Source organism: Amyelois transitella, chromosome 5 (assembly GCF_032362555.1).
Source record: "Amyelois transitella isolate CPQ chromosome 5, ilAmyTran1.1, whole genome shotgun sequence".
Taxonomy (NCBI): domain Eukaryota; kingdom Metazoa; phylum Arthropoda; class Insecta; order Lepidoptera; family Pyralidae; genus Amyelois; species Amyelois transitella.
In genome coordinates, this window is record NC_083508.1 from 11,241,387 (window position 1) to 11,268,741 (window position 27,355).

At 35.3% G+C, this 27,355-nt stretch overlaps 3 protein-coding genes across 5 annotated transcripts in view; 1 reads left to right on the forward strand and 2 right to left on the reverse strand.

Moving 5' to 3' along the window:
- LOC106134506 (CD63 antigen) overlaps window positions 1-27,355 on the forward strand; it is a 515,731-nt gene that overhangs the window by 459,370 nt on the left and 29,006 nt on the right. The gene's annotated exons all lie outside the window — the stretch shown is intronic.
- Window positions 1-27,355, reverse strand: part of LOC106141364 (uncharacterized) — a 382,952-nt gene that overhangs the window by 270,403 nt on the left and 85,194 nt on the right. For all 3 annotated transcript variants that reach the window (XM_060944441.1, XM_060944442.1, XM_060944443.1), the window contains exon 2: window positions 1,484-1,901. In XM_060944441.1, the coding sequence (XP_060800424.1) occupies window positions 1,484-1,901 (418 nt within the window). The remainder of the gene's footprint in view (window positions 1-1,483; window positions 1,902-27,355) is intronic.
- Window positions 1-27,355, reverse strand: part of LOC106137109 (putative acyl-CoA-binding protein) — a 347,495-nt gene that overhangs the window by 128,835 nt on the left and 191,305 nt on the right. The gene's annotated exons all lie outside the window — the stretch shown is intronic.

Here is a 27,355-nt window from a genome sequence, read left to right on the forward strand (position 1 = left end):
GACCCTAGACTGCATTTAAGTGGCTCGATTCTCGAAGCCATTAATATTAATACAAGAGTCATTGGCAGGAAGGAAAGCGGGGAAGACAGAGCTTTATCGACGACCATTTGCATGGTTAAATAGTAAATCCTTTAAGTCCTGCCCAATGACTGGTTGGCTTGGTATGGTTAATCTTTACATGAATAGCAACAAAATATGTATATATGTAAAGATTTGGAAGTCTATGATTTTTTGCTTGTGGTTTCCGGCACTCTAGAATAGGACCACTCTATCTCTTTCACTTCTCTTTATGGCCCAAGTATAAATAGACTAACAAACATATAAAACCACAAATTCCACGGCAAAGCTGAACAAAGAAAACGCATATTGTGCATAAAATAACAGAATTTCACTTCTAAACCAACTAAAACAATTACAACAAAGTAATTAAGTAAAGTTAACCTAATTAAGACAGTTCTAGACATTCCCGGAGAGCTAGTGTTACATCCAGCTTTATCTAGATAGAATACTTACGTTAATTCCTAGGAATTACAGTATTCCACAGGCGGGTCTATTAAAACTAACTGCGTTCGGATTCAGACATGCTAATTTGAGGGAGCGTTCACTGAATTAATTATTATCATATGTATTTTATTAGACAGTTGAAATGTACAAAGAAAATTGCTTAAACTATTATGAAGTTGTATTTTGAGAAATGAACGGAATGATGTACAGAGAGAGAGAAATACTAAAAATGGCGGCCAGTGAACTAAAAGGTCACGGGTTCGATCTCCGGTCTGGTCATGATGGAAAAATAACTTTTCGTATACGTCGTATTCAATTCTTGGGTTGGGCAACTTAACTAAGTAGGCATTATTTTGTCTTTAGGGGCGGTTCATATTTTGACAAAATAAGTTTGAGCCTATCAGACTAGAAAATCCCTTAAATCTTATTTAATGGAAACCCATCAAATCGGCTTAGGAAAACAATTTTGTTACATCTTTATATGAAACCGAGCAATTATTGGAAATCCCTCCGAATATATTGGAAAATAATGAGATCTGTAAGCACCTATTTGGGAATACAAATGTTTTAAGTTTTCCTTAAAAGTGGTTAAACTAATTTCGAATTTGTTTAGTAAGACTTTTAAGGGGGAAAATATTAGGTACCCGTCTCATCTAGCTTTCTGTAAATAAAAAAGACAATTTTTTTGCCTATCTATAATAATTAAAATATATTAATTTAAAATAACTAGGGAGGGTAGGATGATCCTTAAAGTTAACCCTTTGACAGCCTTGGTTAACAACATGGAAAATTCCCCAGGAGGCCAACGACACTCAAATTTGCCAGAATTAGTAACATTTTCAGAATTTATTACTAAAACTTACCAATTAGGTAAGTGTAGCTTTAATTAGTAAATATGGTTGTACGCATGGGTTGATATTTCTTGCGATATGTAAAAAATAATAAAAAAATAAAAAAAAACACCACCAGCGCCACCTACCTTATCACCGTCGAACTTCTCAGTGTGCTCGTCATAAATCCGAGCATCACGCTTGTCACGCGAACCTCTTCGCGCCAAAAGCGGCGTTTGTGGGGGCGACACCATCGCCAAGCTGTTTCTAGCACTGCTCGGCGGCGACTTGATAAACTCAATTTTACCACCTTCCACACAAATGTTTGGTGTCAATGGATAAAGAGGTGTCATCGCAACGTTTGTATTCACCAAATGATTGTAATGATTTTCCTCTAGAGGCAATGAACTCGGTTTAGACTTTCTGCGGTAAGAGGAGTCGTAAGCGAGCACTTGAGTTTTTTCTTCGGGGTGTATTTGGCGGACCTTCCCAGGAGGACGGTCGGGCGGTTCCGGAGACACGTTGCCATCTGTGCAAGGGCTTTCATCTTTCTCGTTGTTTGATGTTCTGTAACAAAATAAACAAGTCCCGATTAAGTATCTGTTTCATAAGCTGTTACTAGATGGCGCTACTGTATCGTAAAGAAATTGTTTCTGTTCTTGGATGAAAAATAATAACAGATGGCGCTGTCATCACAACGCAATAATTTTTGATACCTTTTTAAACATTTTCACCAAATGGAATAAGAAACTCTTTACTAATGCAAATTTTTAATATGAATAAACACAACTGTTATTACTGCTAAGTTTCCGCAGTAATAAAATAAGTTCACTAATGAAAAATTTTATAATCTTCTAAAACGCGCAAATGAAATTTTCAACTTCTCTGACTATATATACTTCGACAAGGGCTCGTTTAGTGGAAGTGTATTCTTTAGTGTGATGCCACAACTGTTTAAAGATCACTAGCTCTCGTTAGAAGGTCTCTACAGCACGTGACGTCACGCGCTCGTTGTACGGCCCCGCTCCTTGTAATGTGCGCTGAGGACGCTCGCCCGCGCGGCTGCGACGGCCCGGCAGCGCACCTTCCTTGGGCGGCCACTCTGAACCTTACGCGGTTTTAGTTAACTCGTTAGCTTAGCTCGGTTAAAAAATTTGAGCACTTCCATATGGTGGCGACGAGCATTCTCGATTGCCAGATTTTTGCGTCGCGACAAATTAAAAAAAATACTTAATAAAATAAATATTACTATTAGTTAGCTGGATATTAGTGCTTATTGATTAAAATACAGGTCACTTCACGTCAAAGTCGGGTTTGGCGTACATCCTTTTTTCTAATTGCATATACTTATTATCTATATAAAAAAAACTGAGGAGACCTACTGATTGTTATATACTTAAATGAGTAGGTACTTATTTATACACATCTTAAGAAGTCTGCTTAAAATAATTCCACTAGCGTAACCGTGACAAAACATGCTTTTTTGTTGAACTGATAGAATATTCAGTTTTATCAAAAGGTGATAAACATTGATCATATTTTATCGGATCAAAATTAACTACTTTCAAACTGTAAGTTGGGTTTAAAAAATTCCTAATTAACTAGATATCTTCATAGTTCTTAAACATAAGGCCGCCTGTTCTTCACTTCATATTCCACAAAAAAAAACCCTGTTCATCGTATTTTTTATATAATCTTAAACACAATCGTAATGTTGATCTTGGCTTATCGCGTTATCAGCAAGCGGAGAAATGTTAACGATGACATTAAAGGGTTAAGGAGCAGCGTAAAAATGCAGTCAGTGATGAAAATATTTATTAGGTACTAGTTAACACGTTCGCCTTTAATGATTTTTACAAAGGCAATAAATAACACTTAAATATTTTTAATACATAACAAATGTGTATAGATACATCCATATCAGATCAACAGGATTTAAAAAAAATAGGAACTTTATGATTAATTTCAGTTATTTTTTTAATCTAAATTCTTTCATTAAGGCAAACAGCTGAACGTTTTTTAAAGAATTCAGATTATTCTAAAGATTATTTTTATTTTTCTGCTTTGTACTAATGTACTCGTAGTTACTACTATCTAATATATTTATACCAGAATTTATATCATAAACCAGTACTCGTAACTACGTTTTCCATAAATTTTAATTTATTATATTATTTCAATTTCTAACCTACAATGTCTTAGCTGCAAAGTTTCACGAGAAACCTTTAATTTTTGCGTAAAAGACTAACAGAAACGTGTGTTATTGTTTAATTAACAAAATTAACTTGTTGTGTGTACATCGACACATCCTTTCAAAGTTTAATATTTAAATTATTTTATATGATTTATACCTATGCAAACAACATAATGTAATTACTTTGAAATGTAATACTACATACGTCAAAATATTTTTTTTTTCAGGCTATCTGCTGCCTGTCACTGGACAGAATATCATAACTAAGGATCAAATAATCAAAGAACTAACTAATCAAAGATTTAGGATTCAAATATGGTTGCCGGGTTGCAACAACATTCCCCTTAACAGTTAACAGTAGCAATCCGCCTCCCCGTTACAACTGGCGATTAAAGTAACGCAATAAAACAGATTACACTACAAATCTTGCCTCCAACTCGTTTGTCCGTTTTATTATCGCGTTGTATCCCGCGGGATTAGTGGGATTTCTCACGTCCTTTCATGTGACATATTAATATTTGTACTCGCTTTTGCTGACGTTACTTGAAGTGAACGAATGAGTTTTAATGCTTCTTTATTTTTTGGTACAAACAGTCTTAACAACATTTTTACAATAAGAATTACATATTAAATAGACAAATAGCGCCGCAATCTTTAATAAAAAACGTATAAATTATGCTAGTGTGTTGACAACATAACAATTGACAAAATAGATTTAAATAAGTAACTGGTTAACGTAATATATTACATAAATAGTTTCCACATATAAATTACTTACTACTTACTTTACTCAATTTTTTTACGATCCTGTCTTTCCCGCATAAATTGTAAAAGTCAATCAAGTTTTGTAAACCAGAGATTTTAAGGCGATGCACTAGGCAAGTAACCTGCATTTTATCTAAATAGCCAAATAGCTCTAAACGTGGCTATGAAGACTTGTGTGCTCGCATAACTTTGTCTATCCCGTAAAGGGTAAAGACGTGATAATTGAGTTATTACACGATCAATCAATGGAAGAACTCTAGTTCAAAGTTTAATACGAATAGTTCTGAAAGATCAGGAGAAATTTGTAAGTAGGTACATAAAATGTAAGACAATGAAAACGACAAATCACAATAAGCGCGCAGAAGAAAAATTATTTCCACTAAAATGACGCCTGAAATTCGGATAATCGCACTGAAAAACCAATTCGTATTCAAATGAGGTTAAATACAATCCGAGTGGAAGAACTCATCATCGCGTTTGTTAACTACTAACTTTATTTAGTCCATTTCTAAATACGTCCCTGGAAACGGGAAGGAAGCATTTTAATTTGAACGAAAAGACATTCGTGAAAAAAGACATACGTTCGGAATTCAACTTTATTATTATAACGTTATGACGTATATCACTTTAACAGGATTATATAATTCCATCCTACTCCATTTTCATAGTAATATTTTCGTCACATGCAATTTTATTTCTTTTTAAACGTGTCACGCGCGTCCTCTGCGACTATGGACTTTAATCAGTTGTCATTTAGGTTTGAAATATGTAATTTAAATTAATAGCTTTGCATAAGTTTGTCATAACACACGTAACAGTCGCATCTCTTTTGAAATTGACTGAATAATAACTAACTATTGTGACATTATATGAATGTGCGTAATTATTGTATGAGTTTTCGTTTTACAGAAAATTTATGAGGGTATTAAATAATACTTTTTTTGGGTAATTAACTTTTAAGGAGGTTCTTATAGCTAAAGGTATTTCAACAAGAACACATGACAACAAATAATCTGATGTACCTACGAGAAATTCATAAGCAATTAAGTAAGGTTTTTAAACTTTAAACGAAGAAAAACAAGTAAAGATTTTGGGTTAGTAGAATTATTAGTTTGGCCCCGCATATCCTCATACTCCACATTATAGGTACCTACTTAAGTACTTATACAAAATTTCATGAAGATCGGTTAAGTACTTTTCAAGTGAAAGACGGACAAAATACACACTTTCACGTTTATAACATTTGTATGAATTTGAATTCCATCATTAAGCTGTAATCACTTTTAAGTCTTTTCAAGATTGTTGGCTCTGTCTATTCTGCAAGGGATATAGACGTGATTATATATGTATGGATTACTGTAAAATTCTGCTTAGTCTTCCTCCTGGTTTTAGTCCCGGTTGCACTCCTCACCACTCTGGAGAGGAGCCCATCACCATGGATCCTGGATTGGGTGAGTCAGGTTTTTACACGAAACGACTCCCATCTGTCTTCCGCAACCTTTGCAGGGGAACTTAACCCGTATTAGATCATATGGTTGCACACCCAGTTGCCTGAATGTGCAGGTTCCCTCATTATGTTTTCCTTCACTTAAAGATCATTGGTTAGTAATCAAACTAAAGTATATAACTTCGAAAAAGTTATTGGAACATGGCCGCGATTGAGTTAGTAACACAAGTCTCGAACTTACTTCGAGGCTAACTCAATTTGTGGAATTTGTCCCGTATATATTTATTTATTTATTTAACTTGGTCTCAAAAAAACATTCCTCTCCACTTCAGACCACCGGCGTAGACTCGTGACAAACAAAACAATGACGTCTAATTACTTGCTTTCACTAGAGAATATTGCAGACTTTCAACTTTTGCAGTTCGTGATAAAATTCTTTCGGCGAAAAATAAATTACACGTAAAATGGAACGAAGCGTAACTATGGAAGTCACTGTTCTTGTATTTATTAATCTGTTTTGAATCATTACTATTTATGATCTGAGTGAATCAATTTGAATCTCAAATCTATCATCAAGCCAAACAGCTGAACGTGGCTTATCAGTCTTTCAAGACTGATGGCTGTGTCTACCTCGCAAGGGATATAGACGTGATAATATGTATGTATGTTAATTCAAGTCAGGTCATATTTTTACTGGTAAGTTACCATTTGAACACGTTTCTTACTATAAAAAATTACTGATAATACTGATTCAGCTGTTTGGCTTACTAATAAAATTGAGAATCATATAAAGTGACAGGTTGCAAGCTCGTCGCCTAAAAGGGGAATCCCAAGTTTATAAGCCTATCCCGTAGTCGCATTTTTCGACATCCATGGGATAGAGATGATGTCGTCCTTTTGGTGGCGTGAACCACACGGCACAAATTGCTTGAATTTATATCCATTTCAATAATCCGCAATCAGTGTTATTATCCGCAGTATTGCATTGTAAATCCCAACGGATTCCGCTCAAAATGATACCTGATTGCTCCCGTAATCTGACTTTACCATAATGACAGGGATATGTCGTTAACCTCTCACAAATGTGTCCAATTTCGACCAACGAAATAGCATTTCATCTGATATTGCAATTTTCTGTATAATTCCATTGTAATTTTGCATTAATTTTGAGAGTTCAAATTTAAATTGTGAGATATGAAATTAATAAATTGTTATTTCAATTTGAAATATGAACTTCAATGATATATAATTATATTATAATAGTTGGAATTAAAATTGTATGTTTCTTTTTTTAATTCGTCATAAGAAGACTTTAAAGAAGTTACTTATTAACAGCTGAACGTGGTCTAACAGTCTTTTCAAGACTGTTGGCTCTGTCTACCACACAAGGGATATGGACGTGACCTAATGTATGTATGTATACTATACATACACTATTTCCTTTAAATATATTAATTTAATGTCATTCATCATTTAATGTCACGTCATTTCAGCCATCATTTTATGGTCAACTAGCGACCCGCCTCAGCTTCGCACGGGTGCAAAATTATAAATGTTATTATACATAGAAACCTTCCTCTTGAATCACTCTACCTGTTACAAAAAACCGCATCAATATCCGTTGCGTAATTTTAAAGATTTAAGCATACAGACAAACAGACTAAAATAGCGACTTTGTTTTATACTATGTAGTGATATTTTCTTCTTAAATGATGTTTATATGACCAAACATAGTATTACATCAACATGGATTCGGAAACGTTACGCAAACGTTTACAGTTAGGGTCACGCTAAGAGCCCTCCTTTTGTGCATCCGTGACTTTGATTGGGTATTGTCGATCAAATATCATAATTCAGAAGTTTTATGCTTATCTCATTGTCATCCCGTCATCTCGAGTAATGTCTGAACTGTTATCGTTATGATTGGAGGTATTCATTGAAAAGAAAATATCGTTATCTCCTGACAAACAAATAGAGAAATAAAGTCTTTATACAACAAGGAGTATTCTATTCCTACTAATATTTCTAGAACGTTTGTGACGTTCCAAATTCAAATTCAACATTTTTATACATTATTATAGGATACTTCATATCACTTAATAATTTTCCTATCTTTTGGTTTAACAAATTTGATTTATGCAAGAAGAAAACATCTTTGACATTTTTCTTTGATTTTGTTAAATCAAACTGTACTAAATAATTTTATATAAAAAATGCAAATGTTGGTATATTTTTATCTCGTTAATACTACTGTAACTAGCTTTTATATAAGAGTATGTAAAGAAAGTACTTTGTGAGAAGGCTTATTATAGGACAGATGATTACCTGAATAACAAAAACATTTGTAGTTTGATTTGAGCCTAAATCAAAATTCAGTTCACTCTGTATATCAATTAATTTAAAATTGCCATTCCATATAAATTATATTTAAATTTCGTAGATATATAAATCAATTAATCATAACAATGTATTCTCTCGTAAACATTTCTATTCTAAGTTTGGATTATTGTGAACTTGACGTTTTTGAAGAAAATGCTTCAGTATATTCATTCATTATGCATTATGTATAACATACTGCATGTTACCGCCTCATCTACCCTGATGCTTTGGAAGCGGCAGCAAACTTAGTTTTAAGTAATTTATTTGACTTCAACCAATGTTGTGAAACCAAAAGACATGACCATTATAAAGTCATTTTGAAATGTCCCATAAAATATATTAAAATATTGAATTTGAACTTTAATTCATACACCAGCATAAAACATAGGCTACAATCTACTCGCAAGCTTAGGACAAATTTGAGTAATCCGAAATATGGGTCAATACCGCGGAAGTTGTTCTTTGTAGCATTTGACAAAAATGCATCAAGCCTGCATGCTTTCAGCTCCCATGCCGCTGATGTCAAGGCGATAATGACACATCATTATGTCATTACCGTGGCTCGTCTGGGTGTGAGCAGACGTCTGTGGCGGCAGTCAGTCATTACTGTTGCTAATTTTAGCCATACCAGTCTACAACTTATGTTGTACAGTATAAGAAACTTCTTAAGAAAAATTTTGAGAAACTGTGTCTTACTCATACTGCCTTTTTTTTAAGTAAATACATACACATACACATAATCACGTCCACATCCCCTGCGGGGTAGACAGAGCCAACAGTCTTGTAAAGACTGATAGGCCACGTTCAGCTACTTGGCTTTAAGATAGAATTGAGATTCTAATAGTGACGGGTTGCTAGCCCATCGCCTAAAAGAAGAATTTCAAGTTAATAAGCCTACCCCATAGTAAATAAGTTGAAATATAATCAGTTGGCGTAAACAGAAGAAAGCTATTTAGAAATAATACATATATTAAATGTGCACGTAACGTACCTTCATTTTATCTCGGACGTTTCAAATCATGTTACAATTAGTGTCCGACCGAAGATCTATTTTTGGCCGAAGCCGAAGCCGAAGCCGATTAATCGGCTATCGCCACAACCTTCGGCCAAAGCCGAAGCCGAAGCCGAAGGTTTATATTCTCTCAGCACTCAGTAATTAATTTTGTTCAATATTGTCTACAAGCTACAATTAATATTAAAATCATTTCAAAACCTCAATATTGAAGGTTTATATATTGACTGTCTCATATAGAAGTTGATGATATATCATAGAGGTGGTTGGTTTAGTGATAAACTAGCTGTTGCCCGCGACTTCGTCCGCGTAAATTTCGAGTTGAATTTTAATCATACAGTCAGATACAGACAGACAAAAAAATGTAAAAAAAAATTCTCTATCCGTTTCAGTCAAAATATTAAATGTACAGAAAAAATATTTTTACCGTTTTATTATATGTAGTATTTTGATTTTCAGTTTTTTTACATAAAATACTCAAACAATACAAAAAAATATATTTTTAATAATAAAAAATATCTTGTAATTGTTGAGATTCGAACTTGGACCGCCAACTTCACAGTCTCACGGGCTAACCACTGGACCATCGAAGCCGTTGCGTTGGTGTCGAAATTAAAGTAGACTACATACATATGGTCACGTCTTTATCCCTTGCGGGGTAGACAGAGCCAACAGACTTGAAAAGACTGAATGGCCACGTTCAGCTATTTGACTTAATGATAGAATTGAGATTCAAACAGTGATAGGTTGCTCGCCCATCGCCTAAAAAAGAATCCCAAGTTTGTAAGCCCATCCCTTAGTCGCCTTTCACTTATATTTATATGTTATAGGTATAATGCCGTCGTATAATGATAAATGACTTTGAATTTTTAATTTCGTATCTTATTTGCCGGCATACTGATGCCTTGAGTTTTTTTTGTGAACCGATTTTGATGAAACAAACTTTAAATGTTATTCTGAGTTAAAACAAAGCAATTGGTGAAAGTTTGAAGTAAATCGGTTTAGTACTTTCGGAGATAATCGTGATCATACATACAGACAGACAGACAAGAAATCAAAAAAAAATATTTTTGCTTTCTATTATTCATTCTAAGTGTCCCTCTATCCATTTCAGTCGAAAATACTAAATGTACAGACAAAATATTTTTACTGTTTTATTATACCTATGTATAGATAAAAGTTTGTGATTTACCTACTGGTAAAAATAATGATTTGATTTCTTACAAAAACACTCGTTTAAATACACGTACGGACTTGTTTTGATGCATGCAATCAGCAATGTGATATTTTGACAGTGACTCCCCGCCGCCTCATGACTTTCGTAACAGTTCGTTCAATCTCGACGGTCGCTCGGACCTTCGGCTTCGGCCGGATTTTGGGCCGAAGCCGAATGTTTCGCCGAAGGTGGATTTTTTGGCCGAAGGTGGCCGAAGCCGAAGCCGAAGCCGAAGCTTCGGTCGGACACTAGTTACAATGCATACATGTTATTACTGGGGATAGACTTATAAATGTTAATACTTGTAGTATTTATAATGCAGAACAAAAATTTAATATCAGTTCTAGAAGAAAGCTAATGCCCAGAAGACAGTCATAGAGGGCTGTTGATGATGAATGTAGATAAAATCTTCCGACCTGATTGATAACACTTTATAGTAACGCAGTTTGGTTATAACAATACAACAAATTATCATTCCCTCCTGGCGTTCATCGCAGCTATGTGCTCATTACAAGCATCTGTTAGCAACCAAACTAATGTACATAACTCAGTGTAGAGACATTAAAGTACATGGCCACAATAGAAGGAAAGCAATTTTTCACAATTACTCGTAGTAATTTACCAATTTAAAAAAAGTGATAAGTATAGTGTCAAAAGAAAATGTCTCATAAGAAGCTGTCTTACAAGAAATTGTCTTACGAGTTGCATATCTTATCTCATTCCGGTTTAGTTCACGGGCATTGCCGTGGTTTTAATATTCAGTTAGGTCGTTATCTCCAGATATGTTTCAGATAAGGTCTTAAATTAAATCCTATTTTTAGAACCGCTACTGTTATTTTGCATTTGCTCTCTGCGCGTCCCTTCTTCTTCCTCCTGAGTTACATCCTCACCGCTCTAGAGCCGAGCCCGGGGTTCGCCTTTGACCATAGATCCTGGATTGGGTGAGTTCGTTTATTACACGAAACTCCCGTCTGACCTCCGCAACCTTTGCAGGGGAACCTAACCCGTTGCCTGAATGTGCAGGTTTCCTCATCATGTCTTCCCTCATCGTAAGAGCATCAGTTAGTAATCAAACTAATTACATATTGGATAATTAACCTTACCCGTATTGGATCGATCAGAGTTACACATCCAGTTTCCTGAATGTGCAGGTTTCCTCACGATGTTTTCCCTCACCGCATCCTTTCTTTATCACTCTCTTCACAGCTGTCGGGAGGGCAGGGTATTGTTTTTTTGGGCGTTTCTTTGCATTATCTTCTTCTACCTTATAAACAACGTAAATAAGTAGTGTACTTGTACTAAATTTCTCTTTAGTTTAAGTTCTATTTTTACTTTTTGCATGATGAAATAAAAATATATAAATAAAAAAAATTAACGTGGGTTATTTCCATACTCAACTCTCCGTGAATTTTTAAATACTATAATTAAAAGTACCTTTTAGTAATTCTCCAATACTTGCCAGTCACAAGATTTGAAAGTGTGTAATGTATATACTTAATTATCCCTTACGGGGTAGACAGAAGCGATAGTCTTTGCTACTTTTAGCTTTATGACTTAAATATGGAATTGAGATGCAAAGATACTGATAGACAGCTACCCAATAATACATACATGTCTACATAAACTGTTTACAAAGATGGGTTTCTTCTAGGCCATCTTGTCCACAAATCTCAATTCTATCATAAAGCAATTCAGCTAAACAGCTCCGTCTACCCTGCATGAGATAAAGACGTTATATTATGAGTGTGTTTATTTTCAACTTGCCATGTAAAAGTCCGACCGACCAGAGAAGACCTAGTTATTTCAGCGGTTTCATTAAGACTCAAACAGTCCATAATATTTCCTACTCAGCCAAAATAAACATTGGTGTAACTCAATCAAATCCGTGTTTATTGAAATAACAGAGGGCAGGAAATGAACCTGGGACTAGAGCAATGGTAAAAATATTGTAATTTGTGGTCAGCCGTATCCTACAGAGTAGGATTGAGCAATCTTGATACTAAACAGAGACCAAATTAATTTTGTAAGACTAAAAAGTACTACGACTAATAAAAATAACCCGCATAATTATAAAGGACAGACCAGACAGGAAAACCAAAATACATTTGCTCGGTTTTCCCGCGGGAGCAAAGACTCGTGCGAAAACTAGTATACCACTATTTTTGTTTGCATTTTTGCCCAATAACACCTTATATGAATTAACCCATTTTAATTTCAACGAAGTTAAAAATTATATTGACGTGTCATATTTTGTGGCAAATATTGCTTGTATTATATGTCTCAAAAATAAATAATCACGTAGATTAAAAAAAAAATGGATTGAACACCATGCACCATTAGAAATTAGTCAAGAAGCATTAAAAAAAAACTAAGATCCCTATAATATTAGCTATCTTTACTTCTTGTGTCCATTGGTCAGAACACAAAGTATGTAGATCACAGATGGAACTCATTTTAATTTTTTTCATTTCAACACCATAAAAACCAATCATCAAAAAGCATAAAAGCCAAACAGCTGAACGTGGCATATCAGTGTCTTCAAGACTATTGGCTCTGTCTACTCCGCAAGGTATATACCTATAAATACATACATAACATATAGTCACGTCTATACAGAGTCACGAAGTTTTCTCTATCAGAAGTGACAAACCTTACAGACTTTCGCATTTATAATATAAGAAGGATATTCTATAGTATATTTTTATTTTTATTTTATCGAAGAGCTTACGAGCGCCGTCTAATTGCGTACTATATTATGCAGTTCAGTGCACTTAATGCAATTAAGGTATTTTTATTTGATTCGTCTTAGAGATACGATCAATTTCTTTCATGAATGAATGCTTGGCTGATTGCATCTATTACATTTAAGTGGTAGTTGTATAGACGTAACTTTGTTTAAGTTTGTACATATACATATAATTATCCCTTTCGGGTAGACAGAGCCAATAGTCTTTTCAAAAAGGGATAAACGCGTGATTATATATATATGTGTAAGGTAGTCCAAATAATAAATAACTCCAGGATAGTATTTAAGTATATTTTTAATTCCTTTCATTTAAACTACACCACCGGCCAAAAGAGACTGCCCCTTCAGCCGAACGTTTTCTTCCCCCTTTTTCCGCCCCTCCACTACGTTACACTGGGTTGCACTTTCTTAAAATAACTACTACCATTTTGAATTTACAAATTCCTACTAAATTATTATAATAAAAAATAAATATTGCAAGAGATTAAATGACAAATATTATGGCACCTTACATATACATGTACGTTAATTTAACCAACGACTCCTTTACTTATGTACCCAACTTGTTCTCCAAAGTAGCCTCATGAAGAAGTAAATCTCTTACAAATAAACTAGCAGTCACGCAGTCTGATCCACTGTTATGTAAACCGTTTCGCATTTGTATTCCGTATTCGGTGCATCGCTATGGAAAGTGCATTTGCAATTCAGATACATTCTCTTTGTCCCTTTTGAATAGAGCTCATTTCGAGTGTTTATTTATCAGTAAATATCTTTATAGTACAGAAAGTTTATAACGTTATATAAATACATAAAACCACGCCTTTTTCTCGAAAATGTAGCCAGAGAATCTTACCACTCGCCACTGATATGCAAGTACCTAGGAAAATAGTACAAGCCTTAGTTAGGAAACAAAAGATGACTCTGGCGTTAGGGCGCATCCAGCATCCAAAAAGAATATCTTCTAGCCAAACGGCATGCAAGCATGCATGCAAAGTAAGAAAAAAAAACAATAATTTAACTTACTACTTTAAATGTAGTACTTAATGTCTTACTCCTTATGGGGAGAGGCCGGTGCTCTGAGATACAGGTTCTGCTTAAACACTTACATGTGACTTGTGATTTCCTTATAAACAGTTAGATTATAAAGAAGAATAAAAAAAAATTAATTTGAAATAATTGATGAAATATTGCAAAATTTCATCAAGGAAATCGAACCTAAATTGTTTACTTGCAGGGCTTCTGAGGGTCAAATCAGGTTGAATAGGAGGAACACACTCAATAGTTCAGTAAATACAGGTGACTAAGCGTCGTTTGAACGTCGTGACTCCGGTAAACGAGGTAATTATTTGTTTCAAAGTCTTCTACGCTCACGACTTCTGTTTTTTTTGGTCAGGAATATGTAACTTAAAGAAGGGTGAAGGTGCGAAGGACTAAGACTCATTTATCACTAAGGTCAATGACATTTACGGTCGCCGCTTGAGTGTTGCACAAAAAGGCACCGGTTCGAATCCCACGGCGCGGCCCAACTATTTTCGAAGTTATGTACATTAGTTTGATAATTAAGCGATGCTCTTACGATGAGGGAAGACATGGTGAGGAAACCTGCATATTCAGCAACTGGATGTGTTACCATTTCATCCAATACGGGTTAGGTTCCCCTGCAAAGGTTGCGGAGATCAGGCAAGAGTCGCTTCGTATAAAAACCTGATTCAGCCAATCCAGGATCCATGGTCGAGGGCTTACCCCGGGCTCCTCTCCAGAGTGGTGAGGATGCAACCGGGACTATAGTCATGCAGAAGACATTGACAGGCTTGTTAAACGACTTTAAAAATGGCGAGTATTATGTAACTAAGCGCTAAGTGGTCGACTTATAACGTACTTCGGTAGAAACTTGCCTCAGTATAAACACATCCATATGTCATAAATATAGTGTACTACATCACCAATAGCCGTCACTCTAGCCCATAGAATTGAGTATAATATTAAACTAAAGAAGTGGTAAATACTGGCCGATGGGACGTCGCGAGCGATGATTGCGAAGTCACAACCATGAAACTGTATATATCGTGATTATTTGGCATTATGAAGTTATGTGATGATATCTCAATTCTGAAATTTATTTGACATCTTTACAATTGCGCAAAAGACGGCGACACATTATATGTTTCCTATAGATTCAAGCGCAACATGGCATTTCTATTGTCTCATATCATTCCAATTTCTATGCTCTCGCCCTATTTATACCGTAAGTTCTTGGAACCCTTGTTTAGTCATAGATCTAGAAATAATGTCCTACATTGTTTGTTGAGCTGTTATTGCGCATTCCGAAGCTGTTAAAATTATTGTTTTAATTCGGTATTGATATCCATCATCGAGTGAGAATATGCTGAAATTATGATGATGATGTGCTGTGTAGTTTCCGGCACCAATAGAAAAAAGAATAAGGCCACTTCATCTTTATTTCCCATGGATGTCGTAAAAAGCGACTAAGGGATATGCATACTTGGGATTCTTCTTTTAGGCGTTGGGCTACCAACCTCACACTATTTTAATCTGTCAAAAAACGCGGCTAACTCAAACGTCAAAAGCAAAATCAGTATTGCAAACACATGAAAATAAAATACAATTTTTATAATGTTAACACTGGCGGGGTAGACAGAGCCAACGGTCTTGAAAAACTGATAGGCCACGTTCAGCTGGATCATGCCTACATATAACCAAGTCATTGTCCCCTACGGCGTAGACAATGTTATTTTATTGGATGTACCTATATTTTTAAATTTATTAACTTTCAGAACCATAAAAAATCAGAAATCTCAACATTACTCTTACCATGAATGTGCTCATTATTATGAAATTACGTTTGTCTTTGCTTTCTCCGGTGTCTGTTCACAAAATTTAGATTTTTATCATCGGTACTCGGTTTCTTTAGAAAAAACAATGCATAATGATATGTTTTTTCAAAGGAACGTGCGTGAAAATGTTATATGCTACTTGAGTTTTGAGTTATGGATAGACAAGGCACGTTACAAAATTTTGATCAGTAACTCTTATGTTAATAACTCCATTACATATTTTTGTTTTACTTTCATACATATATATGTATATGTATATAATTAAGACAAGTTTTTCATTAAATTATAATTAAAATGAACCCAAATTAAAACTAAAGCTAAAACTACTTATAAACAAAAGATGACTATAAACTAAAATTTAATTTACGAATTGTACAGTCCCTGCATAGCATCAACATGCGGGAGTGTGCCCAGAAGGCTGGCAGCATTGCCAATTTGAATGGCAATGCTGATTCTCTGAACCAGATAAATTACAGCCCTCCAGTCACGAGATACCTCAAGAAACATTAAACAAGTTTAAGATATATATATTTATTATTACAAATTCGTCCCTAAAAACAAAAGATGAAAATGTAAATATAATCCATCTACTTCACGGCGGTCCGCGTCCTCAAACAAAAGATATCCCCACTTTTATATCTCAACAGCCCCTTGTAACACAAAACCGCTAAATCCCGGAAGACAAGCCGCCACACCTGTCTGCACTTGGTCACGGTCCAAATCTGTCACGCTACACGCACATTATAAAAATTCTAGAAACTCTCTCGAAACTGAATGAGGTTCCTCCGATCCATCATTAAGTCATGCAGCTGAAGGCGGCATTTTCACTATTTTAATCTCAATTCTATCATTAAGCCAAACAGCTGAACGTGGCCTTTCAGTCTTTTCAAGACTGTTGGCTCTGTCTTCCCCGTAAGGGATGAAGACGTTATAAAGGTGTCAAGACACTTTGTAATAGGACCACATCATATCTTGCGTGCATATCCCATGGATGTCGTAAAAGAGAAAGTAGAAAAAAACTTGGGATTCTTCTTGTAAGCTAAAGGCTAGCAATCTGTAACTATTTGAATCTCAATTCCATCACTAAGTCATATAGCTGAACGTGACCTTTCTGCAAACTTGCTGGTTCTGCCTACCCCGCAAAGGATATAGACGTGATTATATGTGTAAATAGATGTTGATAATTCACACTTCTAAGTCGAAAATTACATTCACAAGTTTCGCTCACAGACATGAGTTAAGGCGAGTTTGCTCACATGTCCCAGTATTTTTAACCCTTGGTCAGAATACAGGAGATAAAAACCCCATTACGGGGCTCGCATAAATTATTTCCTTTCAACATAAAATATTTAGCCTATAGAAATATACCGTGACAATTTATTTTCAGTGAAATAATTTTCGCAATAGAATATGATATAGCAGCAGTAAATTTGGTGTAATCAATAAAATAACTAGTTATAGAATATATGATATTTTATATGTGTATTATTTTATACACATATAAAATATATGTGTATAAAATAAAATATAATGTTTAATTTTCGGCAATGTGAAATAATATTAATTGAACTTCTTCTTGTATCAATTATTTTTTTATTTCGATATTGGCTTATTGGATATAGATACTTATATGAAAGAATATCAAAAACAAAAGGAAACATAGGTTTTCTTTTTTACTACCTAAAGTCTTAATCTCAATTCCATCATCAAGCCATCCGGCCAATTGCGGCTACCAAATCTTTTTCAAGGCTGTTAGCTCCGTTCTGCCCGTAAGAAAAAAAGATGTACATATATAAATAAAATCACGCCGTTCTCCCTGTGGGGTAGACAGAGACAGTCATCTTTCCACTTGCCACGATCTCTGCATACTACTTTCGGTTCATCCACATTCGTAACTCTCTTCATGCAAGCTCGGCGGTTTCGGATACTCAAGAACTCTAGATAAAGATGTGTTATATTTATTTCTTGATGATAATTGACACGACAAAAGCAGAAGCAATGACAGAAAAAACTTTACCAAACGTTTTTACAGTTTATACTTCCTTGCATCTTTCTTAAACATCTGTGCGTACTTAAATTTGTGCGTACGAGCAACAAGATAAAACACCGTTTGAAGTGGGAGTTCGGTAATGTGCTTTTTGGCTTCGAAAGTGCTGAATGTATTCTGTCATTCGTTTTGTATTCCCTAATCTTGTCATGTAAGAGTCCTGTTTTTTTTTATTCACTCAATATTTTGCAAAGGGCAAATGAAGGGACGTCGTGACTTGGTATTTTGGTTTTAAATCATCGATTAACGTGCCGTGTGGTTATCGGCACCAATAAAAAAAATAGGACCACTCCATCTCTTTCCCATGGATGTCGTAAAAGGCGACTAAGGTAGGTATAGGCTTATAAACTTGGGCTTCGCCGTTTTTTCACATTTTCCATTATTTCTTTGCTCCTTATAGTTGCAGCGTGATGTTATATAGCCTAACGCCTTCCTCGATAAATGGTCTGTTCAACACATTTTTCAATTCGTACCAGTAGTTCCTGAGATTAGCGCGTCCAAACAAACAAACAAACTCTTCAGCTTTACAATATTAGTATATTATAGAAAAGGGATGATATCGGGAACAATAAAACCCCGCAACATATGAGATTACAGTTAATGCATTCATGGCAGCCAACTTTGAACCGCCGGTAATAAACACTTTCTAGACAATAGCGAACCGAGTTATAGACCTAATTTTCTATTAGAGATGTCATACTGACGGTTGAGTAAAATATCGAGAAGTGCGCATTCAGGTAAATGATTATGTTACCATTATACGATTTGGATTATGTTCATAAGTAATGGTCATATCAAACAGGTCAGGTCATACAGGAGTCATTTCGTGTTAAAACATGACTTTGATGAAAATCTTTATGACTATTTATAAATTACACAAGTATTAAATGGTTTCATCTAATTTCTCACGGATGTCGTAAGAGACGACTAAGGGAAAGCTTTTAAACTTGGGATTCTTATTTTAGGCGATGGGCTAGCAATCTGTCACAATTTGAATCTCAATTCTATCATTAAGATAATTAGCTTAACGTGGCCATTCAGTCTTTTCAAGCCTGTTGGCTCTGTCTACCCCGCAAGGGATATAGACGTGACCATATGTATGTATGTTGCGGAGCGATCATTAAATTCTTATGTTAACAAACGATTTTTCAATTCAGCCGCTTCTATAATCTTCATTGTGAAGTCTTTCGAACGCAACTCGCTCTTGACCCCTGTGGCACGGAGTCGCACGCAGTAATGTATGCGTGTCGCACGGCTTGGGAATAGGGGCCGGGGTTCCGTACTCAAGATGTTAATTAGCCGAGGCCGCTACAAAGGTAATGATATGCCGAACAAAAGAGTTCGTCGGCGCTCTGTGCTCTGTGTGACATAACTACAACTTGGAACATAAAAATGATGCTTGAACTACAAAAAAGCTTAACATGTTTATTTTTAATTTTTTAACCGTTATACGTCAGTTAATATTGAAAAATTTGGGAATGAAAAATGTAAATGTGGAGAAGGAATGAGTGACGATGAGGAAACTGAAATGATCATTTGATTTGTATAAGTAGACTAAGGAAATTAATCGTTTGTATAAAATGGTATGTATATAGAAGATATGAAAGAGGCTTTATTTTTAGGTATAAGCACCTAGCAACTAGCAGCAGCCAGGTCTAATATATCTAACAATTTTATATTTAATAAATCTTACAATTTTAATATTTACCCATTGACAAACCATTAATGTACTGAATTGAGTTGATTTTGACCTCTCAAATTTTATTTATAAAACTTACAAAATAGAGACATTACAGTGATGTACATATGCGGACAAATAAAAAAAAAATAGTTGAAGCGCCCGAAAGTCAATAATATTATGATAACCGACCGTTACATTATATCAATTAGCACCTGCTTTACAGGAATGACATTAAAAAAAAAGAAAGACGCCGTCCAATGCATCGCTACAATAAAAAAACGCCGAACGAGTCGATTGTAAAGACGTAATGGACGTATAAAATTGAAATACGATGGATTACAAAAAACGATCCGTTATGCATGTGTCGAGGCACGAGCCAATGCAGCTGCGCTGATTGGTCGATTTTTTGTTTGAAATTCGAATTGAATCGAACGTATGTTCGACTGTTGGAATTTGAAGTCAGTATATCTGTAATTGCTTTAAGGTAGACGTCATTTATAACAACGTTTCCTCTTTTTATCCGACTGCAAGAAGGGTTATGTTATTTTTTTTTTAAATATTTTTCTAGTAACTTGTTTAATGTATTTTTGTGGTAAATATAACTTTATTAGCGTAAGAATTCGTCACGGCCATAATTTTTTTTTCTGAGTTAAGTATATTACTTTGATTGCTAACCATTTCTCTGACAATGCTTATAGGATATGATTATAAGCAATGATCCAAACTCAGTTAGATAGTAGATGCTTAAAAAACTGTCTTATCCAATCCAGGATCATGTTAGAATCATGTTTCAGGGTAGATGAAGCACTATCAGTCTTGAAAAGACTAGAAGGCCATATTTAACTGAATGGCTTAATGATGAATCTAACCGATTTAATTTTCAAACACTTATTAACCAATCGAAAATATTTGCTCAGAGATAATATTTTTATTACAAAAATTTTCGTTCTTGAAATTCTAAATGGAACCCTGAAATCAAGATGATTATTAATTCCGCCATCAATCGAAAAGTCGTACAAAAAGTCGCTTCCTATTCTGAAGACCTGCGATTCCAGTTCTTCGATTCTAGATCCGAGTTACGGACGGACAGACAGACAGACGCGCACCTGCATGGATTTCCTGCGAGCTTTTTTGCTACGTGGCATTTCCTGTGGTGAGCTTTTGCTTAAATTAAGCTCGAAGTATTTCGAAATACAAAGTAATTTTTTTTTATTATTCATTTCTCTTCTATTGCGCAGGTTGACAAATTTTGTGTCTTCTTAAAAACATACATATATATAATCACGTCTATATCCGTGGCGGGGTAGATAGAGCCTTATGCTTGTCGCAATTTCTGTCTGCAATAAAAGATCAACTGTCTGTTATTTTTTTGAGCTAAATTTAGTTTGGATATTAGTTTGGATGATATTGCATATAGATATCGTAAAAGGCCACTAAAGGTAGGCTCATAAACTTGGGATTCCTCTTGTAAACTGTCACTAATTGAATCTCAATTTCACCAGGAATACAGCTAACCGTGGCCATCCAAGTCATTTTGAGACTGTTGGCTCTGTATGGACGTGACTATATATATGTATGTACATATATATATTTCTTTCAATGATTCATCACAAGTTGCATACTTGGTGGTGTTGCTTTAAAGCCTTCCTGGATCTTTCAATTAACGTGGAAATTATAATAAATGACCCTGAAAATGCACATTTTATCCCGGAAAATATAATTCGCGTTGCGGAAACCATTTGAAAACACGCGAGCAAAGCCGCTGGTGAAGTCTAGTTAAAAGTAAAGGTTTCTCATAAAGAAACTGCAATATAAGTGCAGTCTGAAAACACACTTCACGGCGTCAGAAAATAAAGGGCGCTTGAGGCACGGTTATGAGAGTACACCGTACATACAAACATACATATATATTGCGCCTTCATCCCGTGGAGTCCTACGTATGTATATATAGTACTCTATGAATAAAGAAGCCCTCATTTTCTAGAATCATAAAGAGTAGGTGGGGGGAAACATAGTGAGAACCTCCATATTTAAGCAACTGGATGCGTAGCATACATACGTACTACATATATAAAATCACGCCTCTTTCCCGGAGGGGTAGGCAGAGACTACATCTTTCCACTTGCCACTATCTCTGCATACTTCTTTCGCTTCATCCATATTCATAACTCTTCGTAAGTTTCGGGTACTCTTGATTGTTACTCGTTTCATTCGTTTCTCGTAACATACAAACATACAAAGCCATACAGCGGAACGTGGCTTTTCAATATCATCAAGATTGTTGGTTCTGTCTACCTGGTAAGGGATAAAGACGTAAAATAAAATATGTAAGTATATAAAAGAATATGGAATAAAATATTTCGCAGTATTTTAAAAATAGACACCAATAAATACTGATCGCAGACCAATAATTTACGCTTTAAAATACTCCAGACCAATAAATAAGTTTATCAGTTTGTCTGTACGTACACACTCAAGGAAGTGATGCGAAGCAGGAAACATTACCTGGAAACAACATAATTTAACTAGATTAATGCACTATGAATTAAATTAATAGCCATTTTGTATAAGTTAATACTCGTAACGTCTTCTTAAATTATTAACATTCAAGTAAGATTGGCCATTTTATAGGACTCACTCTTAATCTGGACTCTAATAAGTCACTCACAGTAACAAGAAACTCTAATAAGAAAATTGTGTCAGGTTAGACTTCTACCATAATGGTAGAAGTCTATATACTATAACGAAAATATCAAACAGCTGAACGTCAGTCAGTCTTTTCAAGACTGTTGGCTCTGTCTACCCCGCAAGGGATTTAGACGAGACCATATGTACGTATGTAGGTATGTACATCACATCCAGTTGTCACAAATTTCAGATTTCCTCTCGACAAAGCAAAAATATTAAAGAGAAAAATACACAATATTATTTCAAGAATTGCACTGTTGCGAATCAGAATTTCAATCAAAAGCTGTCGAGTTCGTGTTCCGTATGTTTCCATTACATTTTAATAAAAACAACTGACGTATTTTATTACCGCCTAGAGCTCATGCATTTTGTTTTAACTTGAAACCAATTTATCCAAACAATGGAATGGATGAAATGATACAGCATTATTTTTCTTTTCTGAGAATCCTAAGAATTGAAATAAGAGATATTGCTCGTATACTTTATGCATTTTAATCCTACTAATATTATAACTGCGAAAGTTTGAGAATATTTCAGGATATCAGTATGGATGTTTGTTACTCTTTCACGCAAAAACTACTGAACCGATTACGATGAAATTTGGTATGTAGGTAGCTGAAGACCCAGAATAACACATAGGCTACTTTTTATCCCGGAGTTCTCGCGGGATTGATAGGGTTTCCATGCGGACAAAGTCGCGGGGCGGCCTCTAGTAATTTATAAATTAAAGTGAACATGATGTAATTAAAGTGCCTACTTGTATCAATATAATCACCACTCTGGAGAAGAGCCCGGAGTATGCCTATGACCGTGGATCCTGGATTGGGTGAGTCAGGTTTTTACACGAAGCGACTACCGTCTGACCTCCGCAATCTTTGCAGGAGAACCTTACTCGTATTGGATCGATCATGGTTACAAATCCCAGTTGCCTGATTTTGCAGGTTTACTCGCGATGTTTTCCCTCACCGTAAGGGCATCGGTTAGTATTCAAACTAACGTACGTAACTTCGAAAATAGTCATTGGTATTTGGCCATGGTTGGATTCGAACCTGTGCCTTTTGCGCCACACGCATTTTACCCGATTCGAGAACCGACGCTCTTTTAGGTATATCTATATTTTTTATTATTACATCATACATGACCCGACTATTAGTTAGCAATATTCAAATCGTAATTTCCGAGCGAATATGGACTCGATAGCGTAATCTTATGAAATCGATACATCGACGACATACGATTAATCGTATTTTGACCCGGCAAATGATTTGTGCTCGTGGGTAATTTCTCATACATATAAAATTTCTGGTTTATGTCATCGGGAAATTTATCATTGATACTATTAAAATTATGGTAAAACATCGATGGAATATAGGTTAAAGTATGCGATAACAAAAAAACAAATGGTGTAGGTACCTACAGATTGAATCCTGACGTGACCATGTGATATGACTCTATCCTGAGTAACATACATTAGTCTGATTACTAGCTGATGCTCTTAATGTGAGGGAAACAAACTTAAAGAATCCTTAACGTTCAGGTAATTGGAAGTGTAACATACATACACAAAACCACGTCTCTTTCTTAGAGCGGTAGGCAGAGGCAACATCTTTCTACTTGCCACGATCTCTGCATACTTCTATCGCTTGATCCACATGACTAAACGACATGAATCTCTGGGGGCACCCCCAGATTTATGCATTCATGTCATTTACTCGCATGATTTGATTATAAGTATATATCACTACACAGCACGACGGGCCAGCAACCCAATTCCTCATCAGAATCCAAGTCCAATTCCAAGTCCGATGTCCAAGTCGTTCTATTTGTTTAAAACGTAAAATATTTTTTTAATATTAACATGATAATAACTTATGTATGGTGAGGTTCCCGGCAGTGCTGTGTGGTTCCCGGCACCAATACAAAAAAGAATAGGACCACTCCATCTCTTTTCCATGGATGTCGTAAAAGGCGACTAAGGGATATCCTCCCTAAAAGAGGAATCCCAAGTTTATAAGCCTATGCTTAAAAAACTTGGGATTCCTCTTTTAGGCGATGGGCTAGCAACCTGTCAAATCAAATCAAATCAAATCAAATCTCTTTATTGCGGAAACACAGGTAGAAAAGATGATACAAAACAGTTCGTGTCACTGTGATCTGTCTTCACAAGACGTACAATAATTCAGTCAGATAATTTTTTTTTCATTTTGAATTTAAATCATTCAATAATAAATTAAAAATCAAAATTTCGCCTTAATTTATACTTAATTAAAAATAATATATATTTAGCAATAATGTCATCAATTAATATTTAATAAAAATAAAATATAATAATTATGTCACAATATCTTTTAAAAAGTCATTGACGCTATAATAGCACTTATCAGTTAGTAATAATTTTATTTCCTTTTTAAATGTTACTATGTCCAATTTTTTTAGATAATCCGGTAATTTGTTAAAAATAATAGGAGCCATACCAATCACACTCTTGCCAAGCATAGCAGTCTTATGACCTCCAGTTGCCAGTTTTAGTTGATATTGGGATCTCAAATTATTTGGTCTCTTTCTAGTGTCTATTAATTTTTGAAATAAGTGCGGATTAGATTTAACAAAAATACATATTTCCATTATATAAACACAGGGTAGTGTCACTATTTGAATCTCAATTCTATCATTAAGCCAAATAGCTGAACGTGGCCATTCAGTTTTTTCAAGACTGTTGGCTCTGTCTACCCTGCAAGGGATATAGACGTGACCATATGTATGTATGTATGTATAACTTATGTAATAACTTAGGGCAGAAGGTCCTTTAAGTAGAGACTAAATATATTAACCGGCTGGGTATTATATGGATCTCACTACTTTTTACGGAAGAAAGACTGAGCTGCGAGACTTGGATTTTTTACAGAATGTTTTTGATGACATATAATCTTATCTGGTCACTGTCTCTGTAACCAGCGACACAAAATTCAGACAGCATTCATTTCTCGTTATCATCTGACATTACCTTTCCTAAATTGTTATCATTAGCGAACCTAAGGTCCGCCTTAAGTAAGAGCGCACGGAATGAGATACATTCAAAGAGTTATCTTTTTCAAATCTTAACATAAATAATAACTTGTTGTACAAATTAATTATAAACAAATCTGTGTACAAAATCGTGATATTCAGCAATGTAGCGGATAAGCATCCGATCACATTCGCATCCAATCTAAATCATAGTTAGGGCTGTCAAACACAGGATTCGAATTTCTTTTCTTTTTTATTTAAAGAGAACATACATACATATAGTCCCGTCTTTATCCCTTGCGGAGTAGACAGAACCAACAGACTTGGAAAATTGAAAGGCCACGTTCAGCTGTTTGGCTTATGATAGAATTGAGATACAAATAGTGAGTAGGTTATTTAAAAAAGAATTACCATATATATACCATTATAGTATTGTTACATAATGAAATAGGTGAGTTGAACTAAATAAGGCTTGTAGCGAGAGCAATGATTCAGCTCGACCACCACCAAATGGAAGATCTTCTGCCAGGCTGGATGTAATGCTTGGGGAACCGCGGCTCCCACGATATTGTGTCGGTTGTATATATGCTCCAAACCGTGAAATCTTTGCTTGCGCGATTTAGGTTTTTTGCTGATAACGTTGTGTGATTTTATTTTGTATTTTGACTTGTGGCGTATAGATTTCGCCACAAGCTCTTGAGTTAATCAGTGACTGACTAGCAGACAAAGAACAGCCTAAACCTGTCTACTAGCGCCCCACAGTGCAGGTCACAGTGACCCTGTATGTGGTCACTAACGCTCGCCACGTCAAAATTTACTATCACGCTGTTAAATAAGTCATCTGTACAGCATCTCAAATAGTAAGTGGATCTGAGGATCCATCGAGCTGACGATTATAGGGAGCTGCAAAAAAAATCGCAATAAATCTACGTCTTTTTATTATGATCATCTATTAATATGATCAATTTGGTATCATTGACAGCCCTAACCTGTCGGCTGGCGCCCCACAGCGCAGGTCAAAGTGACCCTGTGCCAGGTCACTAACGCACACCGCGTCAAACCTTATTTACGATCGTGTGGCAGGAGAACAAGAAAGGCTGCAGGAAATATTAAAGTCAATTTATTTTTATCGATGTAAGAAAAATTGTCGATGCATTTTTCGATCATGACCATTATTTCGGCTTGGAGGAGGAAAAAATACAAGGTATTTTAGATGTTACTCGTAAACCAAGTTGAATATCTTAAAATAGTTCTTAAAAAAAATATATTTCTTATATATAAAAAAAATTAAAACATTAGTTTGTTTTATAGGTTAACTAATTTGATCAGAGATAAGACGTCCAAGATATAGGCCAGTAAGAAAATATCATTTAAAATCTATATAAAATAATCGAACGAATTATTTATATAAAACTAAAATATATTTTTTTATATTCAATATAGGATTAGGCATTTGTATTCTATCTCATCTGATGGTGATGTAATCACTTCTGTATCCCTTACGGCTCAGACAGAGCCAACAGCCTTAAAAGACTGAAAGGCCACGTTCAGCTGTTTGGTCCAATGATAGAATTGAGATTCAAATAATGACAGGTTGCTAGCCCATCGCCTAAAAGAAGAATCCCAAGTGCATAAGCCCTTAGTCACCTTTTACGAAATCTATGGGAAAGAGATGGAGTGGTCCTATTCTTTTTTGTATTAGTGCCGGTAACCACACGGCACCAATAAAGCGGATAGTTTGAAAAATTGTGCTATCTAGCAAGGACGTAATGTCTGGATCGAAATTACTAGAATTTATCAGAGCGTTGGTGACTAGGCCATTAATAGCTGATATTGGATACAGACACCGCCATAACTATTTGCAGGGTTCATTAAGGTTAGGGCTACCAAGTACATTAATACATACATACATAAAATCACGCCTCTTTCCCGGAGGGGAATGTGACTTGGTATCAAATTAAGGAAGTCGTGGCAAAGGAACTGAC